The sequence below is a fragment of the Juglans regia genome, chromosome 9, assembly GCF_001411555.2.
Source record: "Juglans regia cultivar Chandler chromosome 9, Walnut 2.0, whole genome shotgun sequence".
Classification (NCBI taxonomy): domain Eukaryota; kingdom Viridiplantae; phylum Streptophyta; class Magnoliopsida; order Fagales; family Juglandaceae; genus Juglans; species Juglans regia.
In genome coordinates, this window is record NC_049909.1 from 22,428,439 (window position 1) to 22,451,423 (window position 22,985).

Below are 22,985 nucleotides of genomic sequence, written 5' to 3' on the forward strand. Positions count from 1 at the left end.
ATCGCAAAGATTATTTTCATCTCGGAAATGGTCAGTCAACTTCTCCTTCTACAATTACTAGCTAGACATGATGAATATCATTTAAGTAGCCAGAGAAATTGGAATGAAATGACTCAAAGCCGAATTATTCAATCAAGGTCGGACTGAAAGTTTAATTTGAGGTGAAATAACTTCAAGTCTTCAATTAGATTCATCGGCTGAAAATGTAGATACCTTCAGGCTTCAGTTAATTAATTCCATTTATAAAAACATATTTTTGACTGAAGTCATATTACTTCACATTTTCCATGTGGGGGAGTACGGCAGGAAAATCGTGAACATTCCAACGGTCAGTCCGATCGAAGAGCTATTTAAAGGCGCCAAATCTAAAGCATGGAAAGGTAGCTCAGCTGGGTTTGACAGTTGGGTGAGATATGTGCGTAGCTTCCGGTCAACTCGGATTCGTCATCTCCTAATTTTATTACGAGTAGTTTTACAAACTATATAATTACAATAGGAGCAAGGACAGCAATACAGATGGAGCAACAGAATAGCATCATCTTTATTATCTAGCATGTGGAAAGAAAAGGAGATCCTTTAATAATTCATGTCCCACACACGTTACTGAAGCATCAATTGATAATTTTAATAACCCTTATTAAAAAAAAATCAAAATTAAGAGATAAAATCACGACAAGACGAAAAAGTAAATTAAAAATGACAAAAAAAGAAAAAGAAAAAACCGAAGCAGAATAATTTCTCTCTCTCACCGCATCTCCCCTGTCAGGTAAATTATCATGAGTTGTCATGTCACGCCACGCCACGCCACGCCACGTATGTGGTACGTTATTGACGAAGTCCCTACACCGCAAAAAAATGTGTCCCGATCGTCGAACGGACTTTTCTGCTTGGCATGCACATTCAGTTTCAATCTAACACGAAACTGGGGTGTCTCTATGATCATCCCCTGGTACTTCCTCCTTGACCCATTTTGTGCGGAGAGTAATCAACAAAAGTGTACTGCCTTGACAGAATAGGCCACAGATTAAGCCTATCCACAAACCCTGTTCATTGCAATATTACACACAAGGGGAAAAAGTAATAAGATATTGAAATTTTCTTCTCCTTTTTTGGAGTGTTTTTATGATATCTATCTATCTAATTAGATTACTTTTGTCCATACTACCAAGATATTAGAAGCTCGCTCACCTTAACTCCTAGTTTCGTCTTGAATCCAAGGAGACATCCAATCGGTATACCGATTATATAGAAGGTTCCCAAGTTAACATACACTGCCAAGTGCTGCCAACCACATCCTCTGGCCACCCCTGCAATATCGAAGTCATGAGCATATATTGAAACTAATGAAGTAAATATCTTTTTAAGAGTTGGGAGAGATGAGAGTGTTCAATTTGAAAATTGTATGATCCAAGACCTGATATGACACCCTGCACTGCATCTAAGAATATTGACATGGCAAGCAGAGGTGTCATTGCAGCAAATTCCTTGATGATTGTAGTGCTGCTACTGAACAAACCAGCCCACAAATTGTGCCCAAGTGCAAGGACCAAAACAATTGTGATGGCAAGAAGGATAGAGAGCTTGAGAGTCACTTCCATGGCTTTCTTAGCCCCGGTTGGATTGCCTGCCCCCAACTCATTTGACACCCTTGTGCTGTCAATCACATTAAGTTTAAAGATTAATTACCTTTGTCTGGTACAAAATGGGGAAATGGAGAGCCAAGAAAGACTGAGATTAACTTGGAAGAAGTTATTTTACCAACTCACCTTGCAGCAGCACTGAGACCATATGCAAACATGAAAGAAATAGCTTCTGTATTCACGCTGAAGTTATAATCCAGAAAAATACAAAAAAGTATTAATTTTCAACAATAAAGATCAAGTCTATAACTGATTCAACTAGGTGGGAAATGATAATGGGACTTACCACATTGCAATCAACGAGGTAGTTGTTTCTGAGTTTTTCAACAGTCCTGCTAAGAGAACCAGAATCTCGAAAGCCCAGTACTCCAAACTGGCAAAATCTTGAAAATAGAGGACTTAATAATTTGATAAGAACTTGAATGTGGCAGAGAAGATTATGTTGAGGAAACTTACCACACCATTGCAGCAGAGGGCAGGGCTAGTTTCAAGTTTGTAAGAATGTATCGAAACGATTCCAAAGAAAATCCTGCCCGTGTATGCTCAAATTTCTTTGCACGATTGACATAAATGGCCAACATAAGAACTGAAATCCATAATGAAATCGAAGCTGCCAATGGAGCTCCCTTAAAACCAAGAGATGTCCAGTGTACTAAAGTATATGCGAGACCAGCATTAATGGCCAAAGGTAGCCCTGAGAATAAAACCAGGGGCCATACAACAGATTGTGTCTGAAGAAACCTCAGCATGTTTTGAAGGAAGCCATATGCAAATAGTCCGGGAATAAGAAACTTTATATAGAGAGCGGATGTCTTTGCAATGGAACTCTGTTGATGAAGTAAGATCAGTATGGGTTCAGTGTAAAACCAGACGACAGATAGAATGACGGCGAAGACGGAAGATATGATACACGAAGTTTGTAGATAAATCCCCAAACTTCTGTATAATTTTGCTCCAAATCCTTGCCCACAAAGTGTCTCAAGTGCTCCACTTAACCCAATCTAAAACAAGATTCAACACGAAATAATCCATTAAAAATCGAAGCAGGAAGAATTTTAGATGTTTGGAAGGATTGCCTCTTGCAGGAAGATCGGCTAGCAATACTGTTCAAAACAGATGAATTACTTGAATCATCAGTGTTTGCATTTCTACTATTTAAATATATATCTTTGTTTTTGTGCAGAATGTGCGGTTTCTTTACACAGATTGTTAATATATATATATATATATATATATATATATATATATATATATATAAGCCTTCTTTTACCATCATTGTCATCCTCGTCACATTTAGAAGCAATTATATGGACGAAAATGAATCCGTCCAAGAAAAAACAACTAAACAATAAAAAATCATTCTGAACAACTGGTCCTCCTGCGCCTTCTGCTCTCGCATTTACCCTTTCTTCGTCTTCCTAGCCTCCACAAGAAAATAAAACCTATATACATTTCACTGGGCAGAGAATGATCAAGGAGATCGTACAAATTCATTTCCATACTATCATCAGTTGGATTTCTTGCTTAATCTCTAATAGAATTCGGTTTAGTTCTTGCTCTCTTAAAAACGGGAAGCTATTTCGGAGGTGTAAAAAATGAGCGACATCGAATTTCTTAGGATACAGTATAAACTAAAGCCGCATGCTTAACATGAGATTTCAGAGACAAAATGAAGAGTAAAATGAAAAGGAGAAGGAGAAGAAGAAGCAGATTATAAATATAGAAGAGTTAGTACTTACCATGAAAGCGAGGCCCGTGACAACAGCCCACGAGTTTGCAAGAGTTGCACCGGCGAGCTGAAGCTCGCCAAGATGGCCGGCGATCATGACGGATACCAAGGTTATAGAGTAATAGAAAACGTTGGTGAGAATCATCGGCAGGGAAAACAACAGTTGGTTCTTGGCCTCCTCCAAGTCCAACAGTCTCTTCCACCACACTGCTTTGGATTCTTCTTCGCCATGCTCGTCACCAGTACGAGTGTCTAACAAAGGGGAGATATGAGTATCGGAACTGGTGTCTGGCGACATAGCTATTCCCCGATCGACTGCCTTCTTCTTCCCTTCCTTCCTAAATATCTATAAGTGGTGCTCCGAGGCACCGGACGAGGATAGAAAATATCTTTTATGTGTCGGACTAGTAAACGCGGATTAAATATTTCTTGTAGCCGCAGCATATCTCACGTAATATATATATATATATATTTTTTTTCTTTCAACTCTCAATATACGGGTGTGCAGCGACTATAGGCTGATACATATATTTTTTCTTTCTTGTATCCTAGCTATTTCTTCACGTGCGTGATATGTATATAAAATTATTGACGTTAAATTATTGAGGAGATATCACAAGACTGACCGCACGAATTTACTATTTAATGTTGGAACTCGTTAAATTATAAAATTAATTTTATTATAAAATAAATTTAAAATATTATATAAAATCATGTAAATTTATATATTTAATTTTAAAGATTCTATTTACATCTGTAGTAGTTCTGTACAAAAATTGTGGAATAATAATATCTAAAGGTAATGATATTCTTATATCTTATTTATTATTATATTACTTAATTATTTTTTTCTTCATTTTGTTACTTGACTCTAGATTAAAAATTTTAAAATATGATTTTCTTGTATAATATAGAATAAAATAAATTCAATCAACCAACATAATCATATAAATTAATTTAAAATAAATTCAATTTTATAAAAATTGACTCAAAAGACAAAAGATTTTGAATTAAATTATGATTACGTTTAGTTAATTGAATTTATTTTTTCCTAAATTATATAAGAAGATTATGTTATGAGATTTTTAATCTAAATTTAAAATGAAAAATGAAAAAAAAAATAACTGAATAATAAAGCACTATCATTACATATTAAATAAATAAATGTATAAGAGTATCATTACCTAATATCTAATAAATAAATATTATTTATCATCTCACACTAAATATAAATAAATAATTTTTTATTTTTGTCTTTCAATTTAAGCACATATATTTTTACGTATTAATATATATGTTTTAAATAAAAAATAAAAATAATAAATTACATATTATTGCCTGATGTAAGAGATGATAATTATGATTTTTCTTTCTAATATTTGTTTATTTGTTAATTATTATGCTTTTGACTTGTATAAGAGTCATCGAGTTTGTCTTGGAAAGCACGATATTCCGTTCATAAATATCAATACTGCGGTCCAAAAATTCAAAAAAGACAAAATCATGAAAACGGGATGAAAGTTAATAGCAAATACAATGACAGTTTGTGATGAGGGAAAGATAATATACTATCTAAGCAGTGATTGAGAGTGAAGTGAAAGACATCCGGCCCAATGCAGGAGCTATGTGATATTCTTTCCGGATGTCATTTTGTTGTTTGTCCCTTCGTTTTATTAATCAGATTATAATATTGTTCAATAGTTTAAAGATTATTTTAGTTTTATAATATATATATAATTTTATCTTATCTCATTTTATATCATCTAATTATTATAATTTTTTTAAATTTTTATACATAATAAAATAAATAATTCAACTTTTTCAAACTTCCTAAAAAAATATATATATTGTAATAATATTTTATTTAATTTTAAATTTTTATCTCATCTCATATATAAAAACAAAGACCATTTCTGAAAGCATATTTTTTCAAAGCAAAATATATATATATATATATAGATGTACAATTTTTTCACAGCTCTTTACATAATTGTATTTTAAATTAAAGGAATTCTTGTAAAATAATTTATATAAATAAAATATTTTTATATAAATATCTTCAATTTAAAAGATGGTTATATACTATCCTCAAATAGCACGAAAAGATCATTCTAAAGATGATCATAATAGATGCACAATTATAACATGTTCATCTTCCTATGTTGCGACAACATATATAAATATATATATTTATATATCCGGAGTTATATTATAATGTAATCAGATTCAACTTTCCGCTACAAAACATTTACTATCCTGAACAGTAAGTAACGTGGCTGCATTTATTTATTTCGGAAAAAAAAATATTTACATCATTGAATACTCACCTTTCTTTCCCCTTCTTAGTAAATTTTGTCAGCTAACTTCTTTATACCATTGATTTCCACCATTCATCGACCCGCATGGACACATTGCACAGGAAAGGAAGATGGCAAGGAACATCTTTAGATTTTACTCTTGATTCATCGAATGCTCTCCATGGGTCCTTGATTCATTAAATGGACTCTTCTTCGGCCTTTTTTCTGCTGTGTTTGAGTACAAGTAACTGGATTTGTAATGGTTGGATTGATATAGAGCCCATGACATCTCAGGTCCAGCTCACAGAAGAGGCACATTTTCTCTTTATGGACCAAGTTCACCAAACTTGGCAATCAGTAAAGCTTTGGGAGCCCACCCCTCACCCATGTTTATGGTGTGGATCATTCTCAACTAGGGCTGCAACCCGGTCAATCCAAGCTGGGTTTGGGCCTGGCCCATCAACTAGAACTAACAATCCGACCCGAAAAAAATCATTAATGGAGCCCCATCCGCAAATCAATATAAGCTTATATGGATATACCAAAAAAGGAAAAGTATGAAAAATGGTTCATATGATTAAGGAGGAGGAGTAAAAGAAAAGAAAGGGGTAAGGGGTAAGGGGGGTTGGTTTGTATTCTGATTCTCCACCTTCAGTCCAAGCTTTCAGTTCCCCAAAAGAAAATGAATACACAACTCGAGAAAAAGCAAGTGCGTAGAACTGTAGAAGTTGAAAAAGCGAGGAAGATTTTCTTTGCTTCCTTCCTTTTTTGATGCCGTGTGCTGTGGTTTTGTGAATTGTTGAATACGTAAGAGAAAAGAATTGGGTTGGGCTGAGAACAGAAAAAGAGATGGCGAACTCGAAGGCTACATTGGAGGATTAGGCGAAGAATGTAGAGGAAGAAGTCGGGAGAGTGGTGGAGCAGGCGAAGGAGCTCCAAGATTGGGCCTCGTCTTTCATTTCCAAGAGCTCTCTCTCTCTCTGCATGTGTGTATGTCTAAACACCATTTGAACAACTAAAATCTGTGTGTGTGTGTGTATGGTGATGACGAAGAGAATGGGGAAGGCAAGCGGCTAGGGTTTGAAGTTTTGAACCGAGAATTTATAAACGTGTGTTAGTATAGTTGATTCACTGATTGGGTTGAAATCGATTTTTAACGGGTTCGACCCGAAATGTAATCCAAACTAATTTTAACGAACGGGTCTCGTCGGGTCTTTCAGGTGGGCCGGGTTTTTGACTTTATGCATAAGTTTAATCTCAATTCATCTTATTTCATTATTACGGATATTCATCCAGATCCGGATTCGGATGCTAAAATCCGGGCAGTTATCTACTTAAAAAAATGATAATATATCACAACTAATTAAATTAAAACATAAATTTACAAAGCACAAAAGAAATAATAATAATCATAACTAATTAAACTATTTCTTGGTGGCACCACATGGATGAAGATACAAATGAAGCTGCCTGCAAAATGGATCCAGATAAAAAAACTCATAAATGAGTAGTATTCAAGAAAGTCACAGGAGTTTTCATCTGCTTTCTGACTTGCTCTACAGTGATATTCTTCTCAGGTAGTTGATGATTGAAGTTTTGTTGAGGGGCTGAGTAGCTTCCTCACAATGTCCACCTGAATTCCATTGTCAGTCATTCGATCAAAGTAAATTAACCATATCATATTATATATTAGCTAGCTAGAAAAATAATATAAACCAAACAAACAGAGTATACATAAAAATTTCTATTTTTGCCTAAGGGAGACACAGCAACAAAGCAACAGAAAACATTTTTGGCAACTTAAAAATGTGTATCAATCTATACAATTAGCATCTTTACTTTCATTTTTATTTTCATTTTCACAAGTCAACAATATGGTTGCTGACCAAAATAACAACAAAACACATTTTACCCACATATTACATGATCACTCAAATTATCATTCATCACTCAAGTGTGGCCAGAATTATCATTTGCCGTGCTTCAGATATTGCTTGGCACCATCTAACTACTTCATATATGCTGTCCTCTACATCTGGAAAATGCTACTATCCCATGTAAAACGGAAACAAGAACATCTCTAATGCCTTTATAGTTTTAATGCCTAAACCCTCCTAGAGAAGTAAAAGCCTTGGCAAAAAATTGTAGTTGCATTCATTAGGGATTGAGCAACAATGATCGCTTTAAGGAGTAACTAATAGAATCCCACTACAAAAAGGAAAAAAAAACAACCTGAATGTTAAAGTCATAAGCAAATATTTTTGTTTTATTACGTAATGAATTGATAAGCAAATAAATGAAACAAATAGAACCTTAAACTATACAAAGAAAATGGCCAGGGATGGAAGTGTTACAAGAGAAACCTGTAACTCATTGCCAATTAGGATTAGCCTTTTGGTTCAAACCAATACCATTTATTGATGAGAAGCAGAGAAAGGAAAAATGAGTAGGTTTCTATTTCAAAGCAAGGCTAAAGAAACTGCTCAAGGCTCAACCCTGAAATTCGTGGCTTAATACAAATAGCTCATTCATCCATAGCAAAATAACAGAAACCAAAATAGCTTATTCATCTAAAACAACACAAATAGCTCATTCTTCCTTCCTAATCCAAATAACAGAAACGAATTTAGCTCAAAGCAAGGTTTAAGTTTCACAGCGAATGCATTACTGGTAAGATAAACTATTCCATTTCAAACGTAGGGAGCAGGGTGATTGAGGTTTAGTAAATAAGTAAAAAATTATTATAAATCCCATAATAAAATCAGATCCTCTATCATTTTTATTCCACAGTGAAGCAACACCAACCAAATCAAAGCAAGATAAATTTCTGATCACACACTACCATAGTTAAAAAAAGAAGAAATTAGATCTAACAAAAAATAAAAATATTGCGATTGAAAGCCAAATAAAGTGAGCAAAAAGGAACAGAGATCGAGTGGTAGGGTTTGGGATGTTACCCTGTTGCTGGGATCAGATCTGGAGAGAAGCTCTGAAGCAGGAGCTGCAGACGCGGGAAATTACTGCCAAGGAGAGAAGCTATGAAGCAGGAGTTGCTGGAAAGAGCTCTTAAGCGGAAAAAATTTACCAAACTCAAGAAAGGTACCTTAAGAGCTTAGAGCGTTGGTAATGGACTAGCCAAATGTGAATGCAAGTCCAAACTTTAGCTAGATGTGAGAAAAAGCCTCCACATTGGACTAGCCAATGATCCAAAGTTTAAGACTTGATGAATAGTAAATCTTAAGTCATATCCAAATATGACTAGCTACTATTCACAATGGAAAGCAATATTTAATTATTTCATCACTTTCCTCTCTCTTTGAATGGTAAAACATGTATGGCATGCACATTATTTATAGTGATTGATAGAGTAAGCACATTATTTCTACAAAGCATGAAGATCTAAGAAATATATAAATTGTATTTGCAAATAAAAAAATAAAAAAAGTAAAAAATATAATATTATATTATTATTTTAACTTTATAATGGCTAGTCCAATGTGGACTCACCTAGTTAAAAATTGATATTATAGCTAAAAATTAAGATTCTAGCCAAACTTTAGACTTAACATAGACCATTGCCCATGCTCTTAGAGAGAGAGAGCCTTCGATGGTAGCCTCCGCATGTCTCACCCAGATGTGCGAAGCTTGGAGACAACGAGAAAGCTGCAAACCTAAGCGAGAGATAAGTGGATTCGAGAACGAGGAGAAGCGGATTCGAGAACGAAAGAGATGCGGTTTTTTCATTTTAAATGACCCGATTACGGATAACCGGGTCACATAACCGGATCCGGAATATTTTAACCGCCCGGGTTTAATTCGGGAGGATAATCGCCCGGATGCACCCAGATTTCCGGGTTTCGGACCGGATCCGAAAAAAAATCGGATCGGTTGAACACCCTTACTCATCATTATAAATTTCTCAAATTTTCATATAAAATATAATAAACAATTCAATTTCTTTAAATTTCAAAACAATAATAATATTAAAAAATAATATTATCATAATATTTTATTTAATTTTTAATTTTTATCTCATCTCATCTCATTTAGGAGTGTAAACCGGTCGGTCCGGTGATGGACTGAATATTTTCGATCCATCACCGGACCGGACCGAACACCCCATAGGGACCGGATCGGACCGATAGTTATCGGTCGGTCCATTCGGTCCGACCTTTTTTTTTTTTAAATCAATTAATAAAAAAATTTATTTAAAATACTAAATTAAATTAAGTGATTTATTAATGTGGATTATGTAACAAACTCAATAAAAAATATTTAATATAGTCAATGATAATAAATTAAATGAAAATTACATTATTAATTTATATAATTACTATATAATTAACTAATTGATATTATATATTAGTTAATTCATAGAATATTAACAAGTGTTAATAACATATTTAAAATTTTATATTGTTAATAGTGATAGGTTAGATGAAGATATATATAAAATATTGTTAATTTATAGAAAATTAACAAGTATTAATAACATATTTAAAATTTTATATTGTTAATTGTACAATTATTATATAAATAATATATATAATATTTTATTTTTTTATTTTTATTCTATCGATCCGGTCGGTTTCTTCGGTCCGGACCGACTGGTTTACACCCCTAATCTCACTATATAAACGGAGACTTAGATTTCGAGTAGTGATATTTGAAATATTTTATATTGCACATCATCTACATGATATAATTTGAATAATAAAATTTAAATTTTAACATTTATTTTTTAAATTAAATTATATCTGTAAATTTTGTGTAATGTAAATATATTTAAATAAAATTATTCTTAATTTCTTTTATAGTAAATCTTTATTATAAATTGTGTGACATCAAATTTAATCAAATGAAAAGTGAAAAAAAAAAAAAAGAGGCTAAAAGCTAAAAGTAAAGTAGTGGAGAGTCTTTTCAGTCCACATTAATGTCAACGATACGAAGAGAAAGGGCATATAGGCATTAACAATGGTTATCATTGATGTGTTTATTGTGGCCAACCCCATCAATCTAACGAGGAAAATCCTCTCGCTTTGTGCCAACCTTATTCGACATGATCAATCATGAGTCATTTTCGATAAAGAAAAATGTTACAAAAAGAAGATTAATCATTAGAAACTTTTCTCCCTATTTTACCTCACACTTCTGGCCGTCACTAAAGTCAAATTTGAATATATTTATTTTCCACAAATTTCTTTCTAGTTTAAACAATATATTTTATAAAAAGAAATATTTTAATCATAATAATTTTTATAAAATTAAATTCATAAATTAACTTGACTTAATACAATACATCAGATTATAAAATTATTTTTATAATAAAATAAAATGATCATATCATATAAAATTACGTCAATTTATATATATATATATATATATTTTGAATGTATCACTTCTATTTCATAAATGGGCACCACTCTTGAGTCAGGATTTATATTGAATTATTGTTATCATTCATTTGATAACACTACAAGATATTTTCAAAAAAATTATATCAAAATATCAAAAGCTACAAGCCATCCCGGGTGAATTGGATGGGAAAATAAATAAAATAAAATAAATAATGAAAAAAGTGGGTTTGGAGACTCAGCATGTAATAAATTGGTAGACAAGACTTCGCAATGGTTCATGTAAAATATATTTTTTGTAAAATATAAAGAAAGTTAATAAAAGACCATTTCAATATAAAGTTATTTTATATTTTGCTACAATAATTCTCTAGATATGGAGAATAATATTCACAATTGTAAAATATTTTTAATTATTTTATCTCTTATTTGTAAATTCATTAGTAGTTAGAATAAATATTTGAAATAAATAAAAAATATTTAAATGATATAAATAAAAAATAAATAAATTGATATATAACCTATTGTAAAAATTAATATGTAATATAGAAAAAATAGGTGTTGGTGATGTATTTTAAAGAATTGGATAAAGGAATGCTTTAAAAAAAAAAGAATTGGATAAAGGAACTATTGAGAATGCTCTTAACACTCCTAATAGATTCTCCATCCTATTTTTTAAAATACATCACCAAAACTCACATTTTTTATATTATATACTAACTTTTACAATATACCATATATCAACTTATTTATTTATTTTATATCATTTAAATATTATATTTTTTAATATATTATATTCATTTTAAATAAAGTAAAAAGTAGAAAATAGATATAAAAATAAATAAAGAATAAAAATTAGAGAAATAAATGAATTAAATATTTATACGAATAGTGTTCTATATATATATAGATGATACTATAATAAACTGAGTATTAATTATAAAATACATAAATCTATTAGATAGATTATATTGAGATATTTTCTTCAAATTTTACATAATCAGAAGGCTCTTGACTGAACTTCCAAGAAAAAACAAAACAGGACAGAGATGAGAGATCACGGAAGGAAGGAAAGAAACCCCGTGACGTCCGCCTACCGCCGCTCACGTTAGTCCACCGCCTTTATATTCAAGTCAAAGTTTTAAGTATCTCTTTGACTCCCAGCATCACTTTTTCTGTCACTATTTTTATTCACCACCTTCCACTTCAGCGCGTGTGACGCCACTCTAATTATAAGATTGATTACACATTATTTCCACACAATACATACTATATATATATATATATATATTAATTTTTTAAAATTATTTTTAGTTTTAAACTTTTTAAATTTATTAAATTTTTCTACTCATAATCTATATACAACATATTTGATAAGAGAAAAAAATAAAAAAATAAAAAAAAATAATATGTAATATGTGAAGATGATAAATATAATTTTTCCTCCAATTAGAACATTCACATCCTGTTCTCTACAAAATTTCCTATAATTTAGGTAAAAACCACATTTCTTAAAATTATTTTTTAAATTTTACTCATTTATAAAAAATCTCATTCATCTCATTTCTTATATTTTTTCTCTATTCTCTATTAAAATAATATTTTTCTATTCTTTTTTTATTATTTTTTTCTCTCATTTTTATTTACAAACTTAAATACTTAATATTTTTTCTCATATTTTGAACTATTACTCTAATGAATATTTTAAACAAAAATTTAAATTATTTTTTGTGGGTATGATAATATTTTTAATATTTTTAATTTTCGTAATTATTTAAATTATTTTTAAAATTATTATTTAAAACTATAATAAATATGAGTATGACAGAAAATATAGATGATTGGAAGAAAATTTTATTTTATTTATTAGAATAAAATATTGATAAATAATAATTTATTTAAAGAATTACTGTTTATCTTCTAAATATTTTTTCAATTCGAAAATAGGAAAAACTTTAACCAAATCTCTAAAATTCTCCGAAAAATTCCCTTTAAATAATCGGATGTGAATACTCTGTATCTTCTGGGAGATAGGCAAGGGGACCGTACCAACGGTCCAATCCACTCGGTACAATGGTACATGATGAAGGTCCACGATAATGATTTGAAAGTGTGTGCACGCGCAAAATGTAAACGTGGGCAGGGCGATATCTTTTCTCCTCGTTACCGCATCAAAACATTTCCAACTCTATCAAACCCCACCACCGCATCGCTGCTTTATCGAGAAGTAGGAGAGAAATAGATAACAAACAGACAAATGTAGGTGTTGATTTAGAAAACCAGGGGAGAGACAACGTGGGATTGATATACTGTGAACAAACACTCCAAGAAAATCGTTCAAAAAGTCAGCTCTTGCGTCTTCACTTTCAAATGACTTGCCCCATTTCCCCAAGTTTTGTCCAATAATACATAGGTTCTCAAACGAAGATAAGGAACTTTCCTTTTCTGTATCAGAAAAATGCACTAACAGTGTAACACATGACACTGTTATTCTCTACTGTTTCTTGATTTGATGTATCCGGCACTCTTTTTCTTCCTCTAGATTCTGTCATCTACTGAACAAGCTTTGAATAATTAGTGGGAGAAGAGACAGGGAGGGCAAGAGCATCTGGATTTGAAATCGGAGAAGATCCATTTGTGGGAAAAGGTGGCTACAGTGTTTTGGGTTCACGGGTAACTGTTGCTTCACTTGCAAGGGATGGTAATGCGAATATAATAATCTTGAAGGTTTTCATTGCGGGCCTTTCTTTGGGGTCGTGTTCACCAGCTTTCTTACAATAACAATCAAAGGGTCTACTCGGTTAGTTAAAGTTCCTTCCTCAACTCTTCTTGTTTGACTTGAAATCTTTGATCTTGGGATCTGATATCAGTTAGTCATTTGGTTTTTTTGGTCATTGTTGCCTAACTTGCACGTGGTTTATTATTATTATTATCATTTTGGTCCCCTGGTGGTTTTTGGGAGGCGGGTTTGGAAATCCTTCAATTGGGTCTTTTTCATTCTCTCTGTGAGGAGTATTGCACCGTTGCGTGTTCTGCAAAATAGGGTCAAAGGTTGATTTTTGGTTTTAGATTTCTTTCTGGGACTGGGTAGCTCACTTGTTCTACCGGTATTTATTATTGTTTCACTTTTTTTTTTTTTTAACAAGCTGTTCTTAGTTGGTCCTTTTGTGCTTTCTGAGGCATTTTGGGACGTCATATATAAAGTTTCTCCATTGGGGCGTCCTTTCGTTTTCTGCAAGAGGCAGTATTAGTGACCGATTTCAGATTGCACTAGGATTGGGGGGTTGGTTCCTAAAATTACTGGTCTAGGGAACTGATTTCTGCTGGGGATTGGCGATCTCAGTTTTCGTACCTGTAATTCTTATTTCTTATTTCTTAAAGCTGCAAGTTGGGGTTTTTTGGGCAGAAGTCTTTTGGCATGTGGGTATGTATGCAAGGTTCTTCGGTTGGATAATTTGTTATTGCTTCTGAAAAGCAGTGCACGCAGAATGATGACTGGTTCGGCTGAGTTTTTGGGAGTGTTGACCCTGATTTGAGCTGGAAAAACTCCTGTGGTTTTAGCGATGGTGTCGCTGCGGTTTGTTCCGATGACTTTCCTCAAATGGGTATGCTTTGCTTGCTTTCTTTGTTCATCGTTGGGTTTGAACAGCCCAGCCTCGTCATGTGATCCACATGATCTGTTGGCACTGAAGGAATTTGCAGGGAGCCTCACAAATGGCTCCATTGTTACAAGCTGGTCCAATGAATCCAACTGCTGCAAATGGGAGGGTGTTGTCTGTGAGAATGTGAAGGCTAATCTTTCAATTGCCAGTAGAGTGACCAAATTGTTTCTCTCCAAAATGGGTCTCAAAGGGACAGTTTCACACTCTATGTTTCGTTTGGACCAGTTGAAGTGGCTTGATCTTTCAAACAACCATCTCGATGGTGAATTGCCCCCGGACCTCTCAAACTTGAAGCAGCTGGAAGTTCTTGATTTGAGCCATAACATTCTTTCAGGACCAGTTTTAGTGGCGCTTTCTGGTCTTGAATCCATTCAGATACTGAACATCTCTAGCAATTCATTCAATGGGAATGTTGTCGAACTTGGGGTATTGCCAAACCTTCTTGTGTTCAACATTAGCAACAATTCATTCACCGGCCGATTTGATTCTCACATTTGCAGTTCCTCCAATGGGGTTCAGACTATTGACTTGTCGGTGAACCATTTGGTGGGCGGTCTTGAAGCCTTGGACAATTGCAGCACATCTCTGCAAAAGTTACATTTGGATTTCAATTCTCTTTCAGGGCCTCTACCTGATTCCTTGTATACTCTGTCAGCTTTGGAGCAACTCTCGGTCTCTGCGAACAATTTATCTGGCAAGTTAAGCAAGAAGCTAAGTAAGCTCTCCAATCTTAAAGCTTTAGTCATTTCTGGAAACCAATTTTCTGGCAAACTGCCAAATGTGTTTGGGGCCCTTACAAAGCTAGAAGTATTAGTTGCGCACTCGAATTGGTTTTCTGGGTCATTGCCAGTTACCCTTGCACTCTGCTCAAAGCTTAGAGTTCTTGATCTTCGTAACAACTCGTTCATGGGTCCTATTGATCTTAATTTCACTGGGTTGCCCAATCTCTGCACACTTGATCTTGCCACTAATCGTTTTTCTGGGCCTCTTCCAAATTCTCTATCTAATTGCCGTGAACTGAAGATTTTGAGCCTTGCTAAGAATGAATTGACTGGCCCAATCCCGGAAAATTTGGCACAGCTCGGGTCACTGTTGTTTCTTTCATTATCAAACAACAGCTTTGGGAACCTATCTGCAGCACTATCTGTGCTGCAGCATTGCAAAAATCTCACCACTCTTATCCTTACCGAGAATTTCCATGGTGAGGAAATTCCACAAAATGTGAGTGGGTTTGAGAGCTTGATGATTTTAGCGCTTGGGAATTGCGCTCTGAAAGGCCAAATCCCAGGTTGGTTATTGAGCTGTAGGAAGTTGCAAGTCCTGGATTTGTCTTGGAATCACTTGGATGGTGTTGTCCCTTCTTGGATTGGTCAGATGGAGAATTTATTTTATTTGGACTTCTCAAATAATTCTCTCACAGGTGAAATCCCAACAAGTTTGACAGAGCTAAAGAGCCTTGTTTTTTTAAATTTCAGTTCGTCAAATCTTACTGCTTCTACTGGCATTCCGCTATATGTAAAGCGTAACAAGAGTGCTAGTGGTCTGCAATACAACCAGGCCAAAAGTTTCCCCCCCTCAATATACTTGAGCAATAACAGAATAAGCGGAATGATATCCCCTGAAATTGGACGGCTAAAAGAGCTACATGTTTTAGATTTGAGCAGAAACAACATAACGGGTGCCATACCTAGCTCCATTTCTGAGATGGGGAACTTAGAAGTATTGGATTTATCATATAATAATTTTTCTGGAACTATCCCACTGTCATTCAGCAAGCTCACATTCTTGTCAAAGTTTAGTGTGGCATATAACCACTTGCATGGAGCAATTCCAATTGGGGGACAGTTCTCTAGCTTTCCCAACTCAAGCTTTGAGGGCAACCTGGGACTTTGTGGGCAAATAGATTCTTGTGATGTCGAGGGGAATACTGGACTCGAACCTGTTATTCCTTCTGGTTCAAACAGTAAATTTGGTCGAAGCAACATCTTTGGCATAACAATCAGTATTGGTGTTGGATTGGCTGTGCTACTTGCAATGGCTCTGCTTAAAATGTCTAGGAGGGATGTGGGGGATCCGATTGATAACTTTGATGAGGAACTCAGCAGGCCACGCAGATTATCTGAAGCACTTGGGTGTTCAAAGCTGGTACTCTTTCAGAATGCAGATTGCAAAGATCTCACAGTTGCAGACTTGTTGAAATCTACCAACAATTTCAACCAAGCGAACATAATTGGTTGTGGTGGATTTGGTCTGGTTTACAAAGCCAGCTTTCCTAATGGGACAAAAGCTGCAATCAAGAGACTTTCTGGGGATTGTGGTCAGATGGAACGTGAATTCCAAGCTGAAGTGGAAGCCCTGTCAAGAGCTCAGCATAAAAATCTCGTTGCTCTTCAAGGTTATTGCCGATATGTGAATGACAGGTTGTTAATTTACTCCTACATGGAGAATGGAAGCTTGGATTATTGGCTGCATGAGAATGTTGATGGGGGTTCACTTCTAAAATGGGATGTAAGGCTCAAGATAGCTCAAGGTGCAGCTCATGGATTAGCTTACTTGCACAAGGGTTGCAAGCCAAACATAGTTCATCGAGACATAAAATCTAGCAACATCCTTTTGGATGAAAGTTTTGAAGCTCATTTGGCTGATTTTGGTCTCTCGAGGCTACTGCAACCTTATGATAGTCATGTTACTACGGATTTGGTTGGTACCTTGGGTTATATCCCTCCTGAATATAGTCAAACTTTGATGGCAACTTTCAAGGGTGATGTCTATAGTTTTGGAGTAGTTATTCTCGAGCTTCTTACTGGTAAAAGGCCTGTGGAAGTTTGCAAAGGAAAAAACTGCAGGAACTTGGTGTCTTGGGTGTTTCAGATGAAATATGAGAAGAGAGCGGAGGAAATTATAGATTCAGCTATATGGGATATGGATCATGAGAAACAGCTCTTAGAGGTGCTTGGTATTGCCTGTAAATGCATAGATCAAGATCCAAGACAGAGGCCCTCTATTGAGCACGTTGTTTCGTGGCTTGATGGTGTTGGATTTAAAGATGCACAGCAATGAACTACATTAGTTTCTCTCTTCTAATTTTATGTCAGGATTCCTAGAAAAGGAAAGTATACCTGTACAGAAACATTGTCTCAAGTTTCTAGAAGGTTGGGGCGAGTTTCAACAAGTGACTGACCGATGAACTATGTATACGCTACGCATGCTATATCTATATTTGGCCATTTCTTTTGCTACATATAAGCATTTATAGAATGTCTAAATTCTGCTTTGATCCGTTAAACCATTCCCACTATTTGAACAAATGTGTTAAATCTATAAATAAATAAATAAAAAGTGGTTGGTAGTCATTGTATGATCTTTCCTTCGTTATCCTCAACTGATGATATATATCTTTTAGTCGTGCAATGACATTTCAACGGTGTCGAGTGAGATCAAATGACATCGGCCCTTTCTCATTTTTTTTGAAGTTAATTACTGAAATGATCCATTGAGACATTTCTTTGGTTAATTAATTGTATTTAAGTTAATATTAAAAATTAGGGAAAGTGACTTTTTTGGGTCGACATAGAGGATTTGACAATATTCATGATCTTGACTTCTTCAGGCGTTATGTTTTTATGGCCATTAATTACTTTCCAGGGTAGCAATGCAGCAGCAGAAACGGGAGGAGTTGGAGACCGCGGGGCATCAGCGCCGCCTGGTGTAGCAAATGGTTTAGACATGATCAACGACCCTGCGAAAGAATACGCAGTCAAAGCAGCGGAACGGGCAGACACAGCAGTGGGAGACACCCCTTCGCGGACTTCAGATATTCGTTCATGAAGTTGAAGTGCAGTATATATTCATGCTGTACTATGCATGCTTTTGGTTATTGGAAATTAAGCTAGGTTCGGATACAGTGATCTACGCCTCGAACTTATTTATCTTTTGAGGGTTTTAATTTCTAGTTGTACGCATGTCAAAATACAAAGTTTCAGACAGCAAATTAAGGAATTCCGATCTTCAATCTTCGTGATGCGCAGTACGCAATATGCAAGCTGGAAATGAAATAGTGTATCAGTTAAAATTAGGGTCTAAAAAATTAAGAAGAGATAATTAAACAAAGCGATTATTTTTGTAATGGATTTTCAATGTCTTCCGAGGACAAAGAAGCATGATCAGGGCTCTCTTCAGGAAATTAAGCTAGCTGATCATGATGTTTTTGGTGCATGGTCGATCCTGTTGAAACATGAAAATTGCGTTGATGTTGATTCTGCATGAGTCTCAAATCTAGCAGTATATAATCTTTTGCATGGCTACCAAGTCATAATGTTTTTACTTACGATTTTATATAAATAGGTCATAGCATAGCTACCTCTTACAATTCAAAATAAACGTACGTACAATATCTTCCTTTTAATTAATTTGCACTTGGAAATTAAAATGCATACACTGATCAATATAGACGCTCATGATGTACAAATGACGAGATATTCACAATTCGGGTAGACTTTACGTACGTACATTACGTTGATCGATCTTAACTGGAAATTAAGCTGAAAACTAAGCCTCGACAAATGTACTAACATTAGGCTGCTAATTAGAGATGCGTCATGTGATTTGATGAAGGCTTGGGGGATTAATTAGTTTTATGCATTTGGCTAATGCTCCAATTTATTGTCCAGAGGTAGCATTTTTCTTCCCAAAAGCTTTAGATCCGACATCTTTGGTTTATTATTTGAGTGTCTTCCTTTTATTATCTAGTGTTTCTGATGAAGTATTGGGATATGTTGTTGACTTGTCATTCTTTTTGTTATGAACGGTGAGCAACATAGCTTGGAAATGTAATTTATCTTGCTGTTCCGTAAAGAGAATAATTGAAAGTTATCTCAATATGATTTTTGTTCTCATCAACAATTTTGGCATTATAATTTTGCTGTGAGATTAAAAGATTACATAGCTTTTTTAAGTATTCAAAACTTTTGTTTTTTGCAAGATCTCTGTCAGTCGGTCAGATCACTTGAAGTTGCTACTCGGTGTGAGATTAAATAATTGATGGATCCATCAAGAAATAGTTCTTGAAAAGTATTTCCCTTTGTAGTGGGAAGACCATGCTAATGATTTTGTAATTCATATCTTGTAATTTTGTATTTTGTAATCTAATGTATAAATAATAAATAATGTAATATGTAGTGGATTGCATGCATTTTAGTTTTTTATTTTTATATATTTTTATTATTCTTGACAATGTTAGTATTATGCTTTTTAACTTGACTTAGAAAAGATTTTCATAAAATATAGGCTTTTATAAAGAATTATGATTTTCAACACTTTTTTTAATAAATATAGGCTTTTACATAAAGGGAATTATGCTCTTCTACATGAATTTTTCTTGAAAAGTCTCTAATATAAGCATTTAAAAAAAAAGGCTTTTAAATTGAAATATGGGCTTTTAAACATTCATAATAATAATAAAAAAATCAGGTATAGTTCGGAATCTAGATGTTCCGGTCTGGGCCGGAACCCAGAACCCGGATTTTATACCCGGTTGAAGACCCCAGTGCTCAACCAAGTTGAAAGTTATTTTCCATGATCCATGATGATCTTTGACCTTGATGTCCGAGGCGTACACACACCTGTGCCTGGCTTAAGGCAGGGGCATGATTAATGAAGGCATTCGAATGCCTTTGTGGGTTGCAGTGCCGCGGTGCATGCAGTACTGCCCTATGATCTGCTGCTCTATGATCTGAAAGGGCCACATTTGAAAGCATGCAGTTTTTTGCAAGTGAAATATTGATCAACAAGCCTGCTTCTAGTAGTAGTAAAAAGTTGTTGGATAAAACAAGTTTAAAATCACGTGTCTCCAGCTTTGACTAACTATTTGTAACGATAAATAAGATAAATAAGAGGGACGAGAGGGGACCAAAATCCAACTGATCATGTACCGGGATAATTGTGGTAGACTGCATGCTGCTTATTCTGTTTTCTTAGATGAGGGGTTTAATAATTATGCTGAATTGAGAAGTTTAGTAAAGGGCGTTCGAAGGTGTTGTCACCTAGGTTTTGGTAGAATTGAGATTGAGACAGATTCTCAATTACTTGTTAATTGGATTACCAAAGGAGCTTGTAATATTTTGTATTTAGAGGATTTCTAGGAAAAGCTGCAGGGTCTTTTGGGCTGCGTGGAGTATCGATTGTCCCACGTTTTTCGTGAGGGTAACGCTGCGGCGGATTTTTTAGCTAAGCAGGGTGTTAAGGGTGTGAATCTGGATTGGACCATTAATAGCGAGAATTTGACAAGTCACATTCAAGGTCTTTTTCGTATGGATAAAATTGGTCTCCCCTACCTGCGGTTTAAGTAAGTTTCCTTTGGTAAGTTCTATTTATTTCTCTTGAGTTGATATTTCTTGTTGGTTTTCCTCTTATTGCAGGTGTTTTTCATTTGCTTCTTTATTGTTGTTCATGTGTTTTTATTATGCATATTTTTATTGTTTTGTTTTTGTGGTTGGGTTGTTTAATCTTTTTTGATGATTGAGTTTGGTTTTGTTGAATATTTGTAACCCCCATGCATTTGGTTGTAACCACAGTTTTCTTCTGCCATAAGTGAGGGCTATCAATAAAATTAGGGTATCGTCCTCTTCTTTTAAAAAAAAATATACTACTGAGTGTGAAGAAAATAAAGGAGCGAGCTGAGATGTAGATTCTCAATCAGAAAAGACGAGCAACGCAAAAGCCTATTGAAATTGGCACGATGTTCCCATATATAAATGGCCGAATCATGGCATATATATATTTCTCAAAAACTAATTCTAGATCATATAGGCAGGCCAGGCTGGTTTAAACTTCCTTCTCTTTTGGTGTGCATACTAATTTTTTCGTATTTAATTTGGAAATTTAAGACTAATGACTTCTGTTAAAGGCTTTTGTGATCAATCAACAACTTTTATTCATTTTCTGGCAAGGATAGGTATTGGCTGGCCCCAAAACTTAGATTTTTTGTATGGAACTTGCGCAAATACGTAACAACATAAAGATCAAGCGAACTTTAGAGTGACAGTCGAGCAAACTCTCTCTTTCTCGATTTTCTACTCACAAATCAGGCTCTACACATAACCCAACAGAAGCTACTTAATCTAATGAACTTGCTTCTGTCTTCTGTGCCAGTATATTCAATTTAACACATGGAACTTCCATAAAAACTAGGACAAGGATGTATTTCCTAACGCTTGTAGTGTAATTGGACGTAGTAGGTTCCATGAGCTACCCGAGTTTGATGAAGCAAAAAGAAGCTGCCGCAGACGCTTGGCCGAACATAATGAGTGGCGTTGAAAGGGCTCAGCTGAATCTAGTGGAGAAGGCTCAAGCCGTGAAGGGATTGGTCAACAGTCAAAACGAAAGTCAGATTAGGCAAGGTGATGATCAAAGAAGCAGAGTACCAAGGAATAATTCCAGTTACAAGCATCTCCAGATAAGATAAGATCAATGCTATCTGCTCTCTCTCTTTTGTCAGCTTCATTAGCCCTGCATAAACTATATATATACTAGTTTTCAAGGGAACAGAAGCAAGCTACCATGACTCAGAGGATCTTGTATTAAGAAATTGTCTACGGCATATTAAGATAGAACATCTTGGTAACTACCACCTTGGACGTAGTTGCCTTGGTTCTACTTTGTATTCTTGTTTATGAGCTTGTATTCTGCAAACTGTGCTATGTGGAATGGGCTTTTGAGTTGGTATTTTCTATGATAACGATGCTTCAATCTCTTTACCCCACTGCTTCTTCCAACTTGTTGATCAGTTTATCAATGCATTTATGCTTACTAATACGTACTAAACTTCCTGTGCTTACTAATATTCAGTGCCATCGTGCTACGTATGTCGAGATTTTTTGGGCAGGATTTATATATAGTTTAACTCCTGCTCATACTTTATGTTCTTTTTTAAAAGTAACAAACAAATTAATTGATACTCTAAATCTCTCCTAAAGTTGCTCTTTATCAGTAGAACATAACAGCGAATTTATTCTCTCTAAAAAATAACTGATACTATCATACTGCCCGTAATAATTAGTTTAGATCGATTCCCCAGAGAAAAAGAAGAACAACAATAAGAAATGCACCAAAAAACAATTGAAATATTGCGGACTGTTGAATAAAAAGTTTTCATAGCTCTATTGGACAAAGCATATCCAGCTAATGCAGGAGGTACTGGGAATTGGGGGCTTGCAAACTGTGAGTGAATATCCCCGCTCATTTTATAGAGCATTTGCACTTAGCCTATTCATCTTCTGGTGTGATTCAGTTTATAATTCAGAGGT

The 22,985-nt window shown here is 34.5% G+C and overlaps 2 protein-coding genes across 3 annotated transcripts; one reads left to right on the plus strand and one right to left on the minus strand.

The window, feature by feature from the left end:
* Positions 1 to 515: 515 nt before the first annotated feature.
* Positions 516 to 3,801, minus strand: LOC108992886 (protein DETOXIFICATION 19-like). Its single transcript, XM_018967600.2, has 7 exons — positions 3,380 to 3,801; positions 2,097 to 2,641; positions 1,927 to 2,013; positions 1,767 to 1,823; positions 1,415 to 1,653; positions 1,189 to 1,307; positions 516 to 1,043 (listed from the first exon to the last, which is right to left on the minus strand). The coding sequence occupies exons 1-7, from the start codon at positions 3,665 to 3,667 to the stop codon at positions 912 to 914; spliced, it is 1,467 nt and encodes a 488-aa protein (XP_018823145.2). The 5' UTR covers positions 3,668 to 3,801; the 3' UTR covers positions 516 to 911.
* A 9,490-nt stretch (positions 3,802 to 13,291) lies between these two features.
* LOC108992892 (phytosulfokine receptor 2-like) lies at positions 13,292 to 18,005 on the plus strand. 2 transcript variants are annotated; one of them, XM_035694265.1, is made up of 2 exons: positions 13,292 to 13,820; positions 14,427 to 18,005. In XM_035694265.1, exon 2 carries the CDS (start codon positions 14,584 to 14,586, stop codon positions 17,740 to 17,742), a length of 3,159 nt encoding a protein of 1,052 aa, XP_035550158.1. In that variant the 5' UTR covers positions 13,292 to 13,820; positions 14,427 to 14,583; the 3' UTR covers positions 17,743 to 18,005. The 2 variants fall into 2 exon arrangements, with proteins under 2 accessions (XP_035550158.1, XP_018823163.2); XM_018967618.2 differs by having other exon boundaries at positions 14,499 to 18,005.
* The last annotated feature ends 4,980 nt before the right edge of the window (positions 18,006 to 22,985 follow it).

Bases quoted from the DNA above. Each gene is read 5' to 3' on its own strand.
- LOC108992886 (XM_018967600.2), bottom strand. From the start codon at position 3,667: ATGTCGCCAGACACCAGTTCCGATACTCATATCTCCCCTTTGTTAGAC. The intron at 2,014-2,096 runs GTAAGTTTCCTC...AGATTTTGCCAG, and splicing joins CCCTCTGCTGCAATGGTGTG to TTTGGAGTACTGGGCTTTCG. The intron at 1,044-1,188 runs GTGAGCGAGCTT...TGCAATGAACAG, and splicing joins AGACGAAACTAGGAGTTAAG to GGTTTGTGGATAGGCTTAAT.
- LOC108992892 (XM_035694265.1), top strand. From the start codon at position 14,584: ATGGTGTCGCTGCGGTTTGTTCCGATGACTTTCCTCAAATGGGTATGC.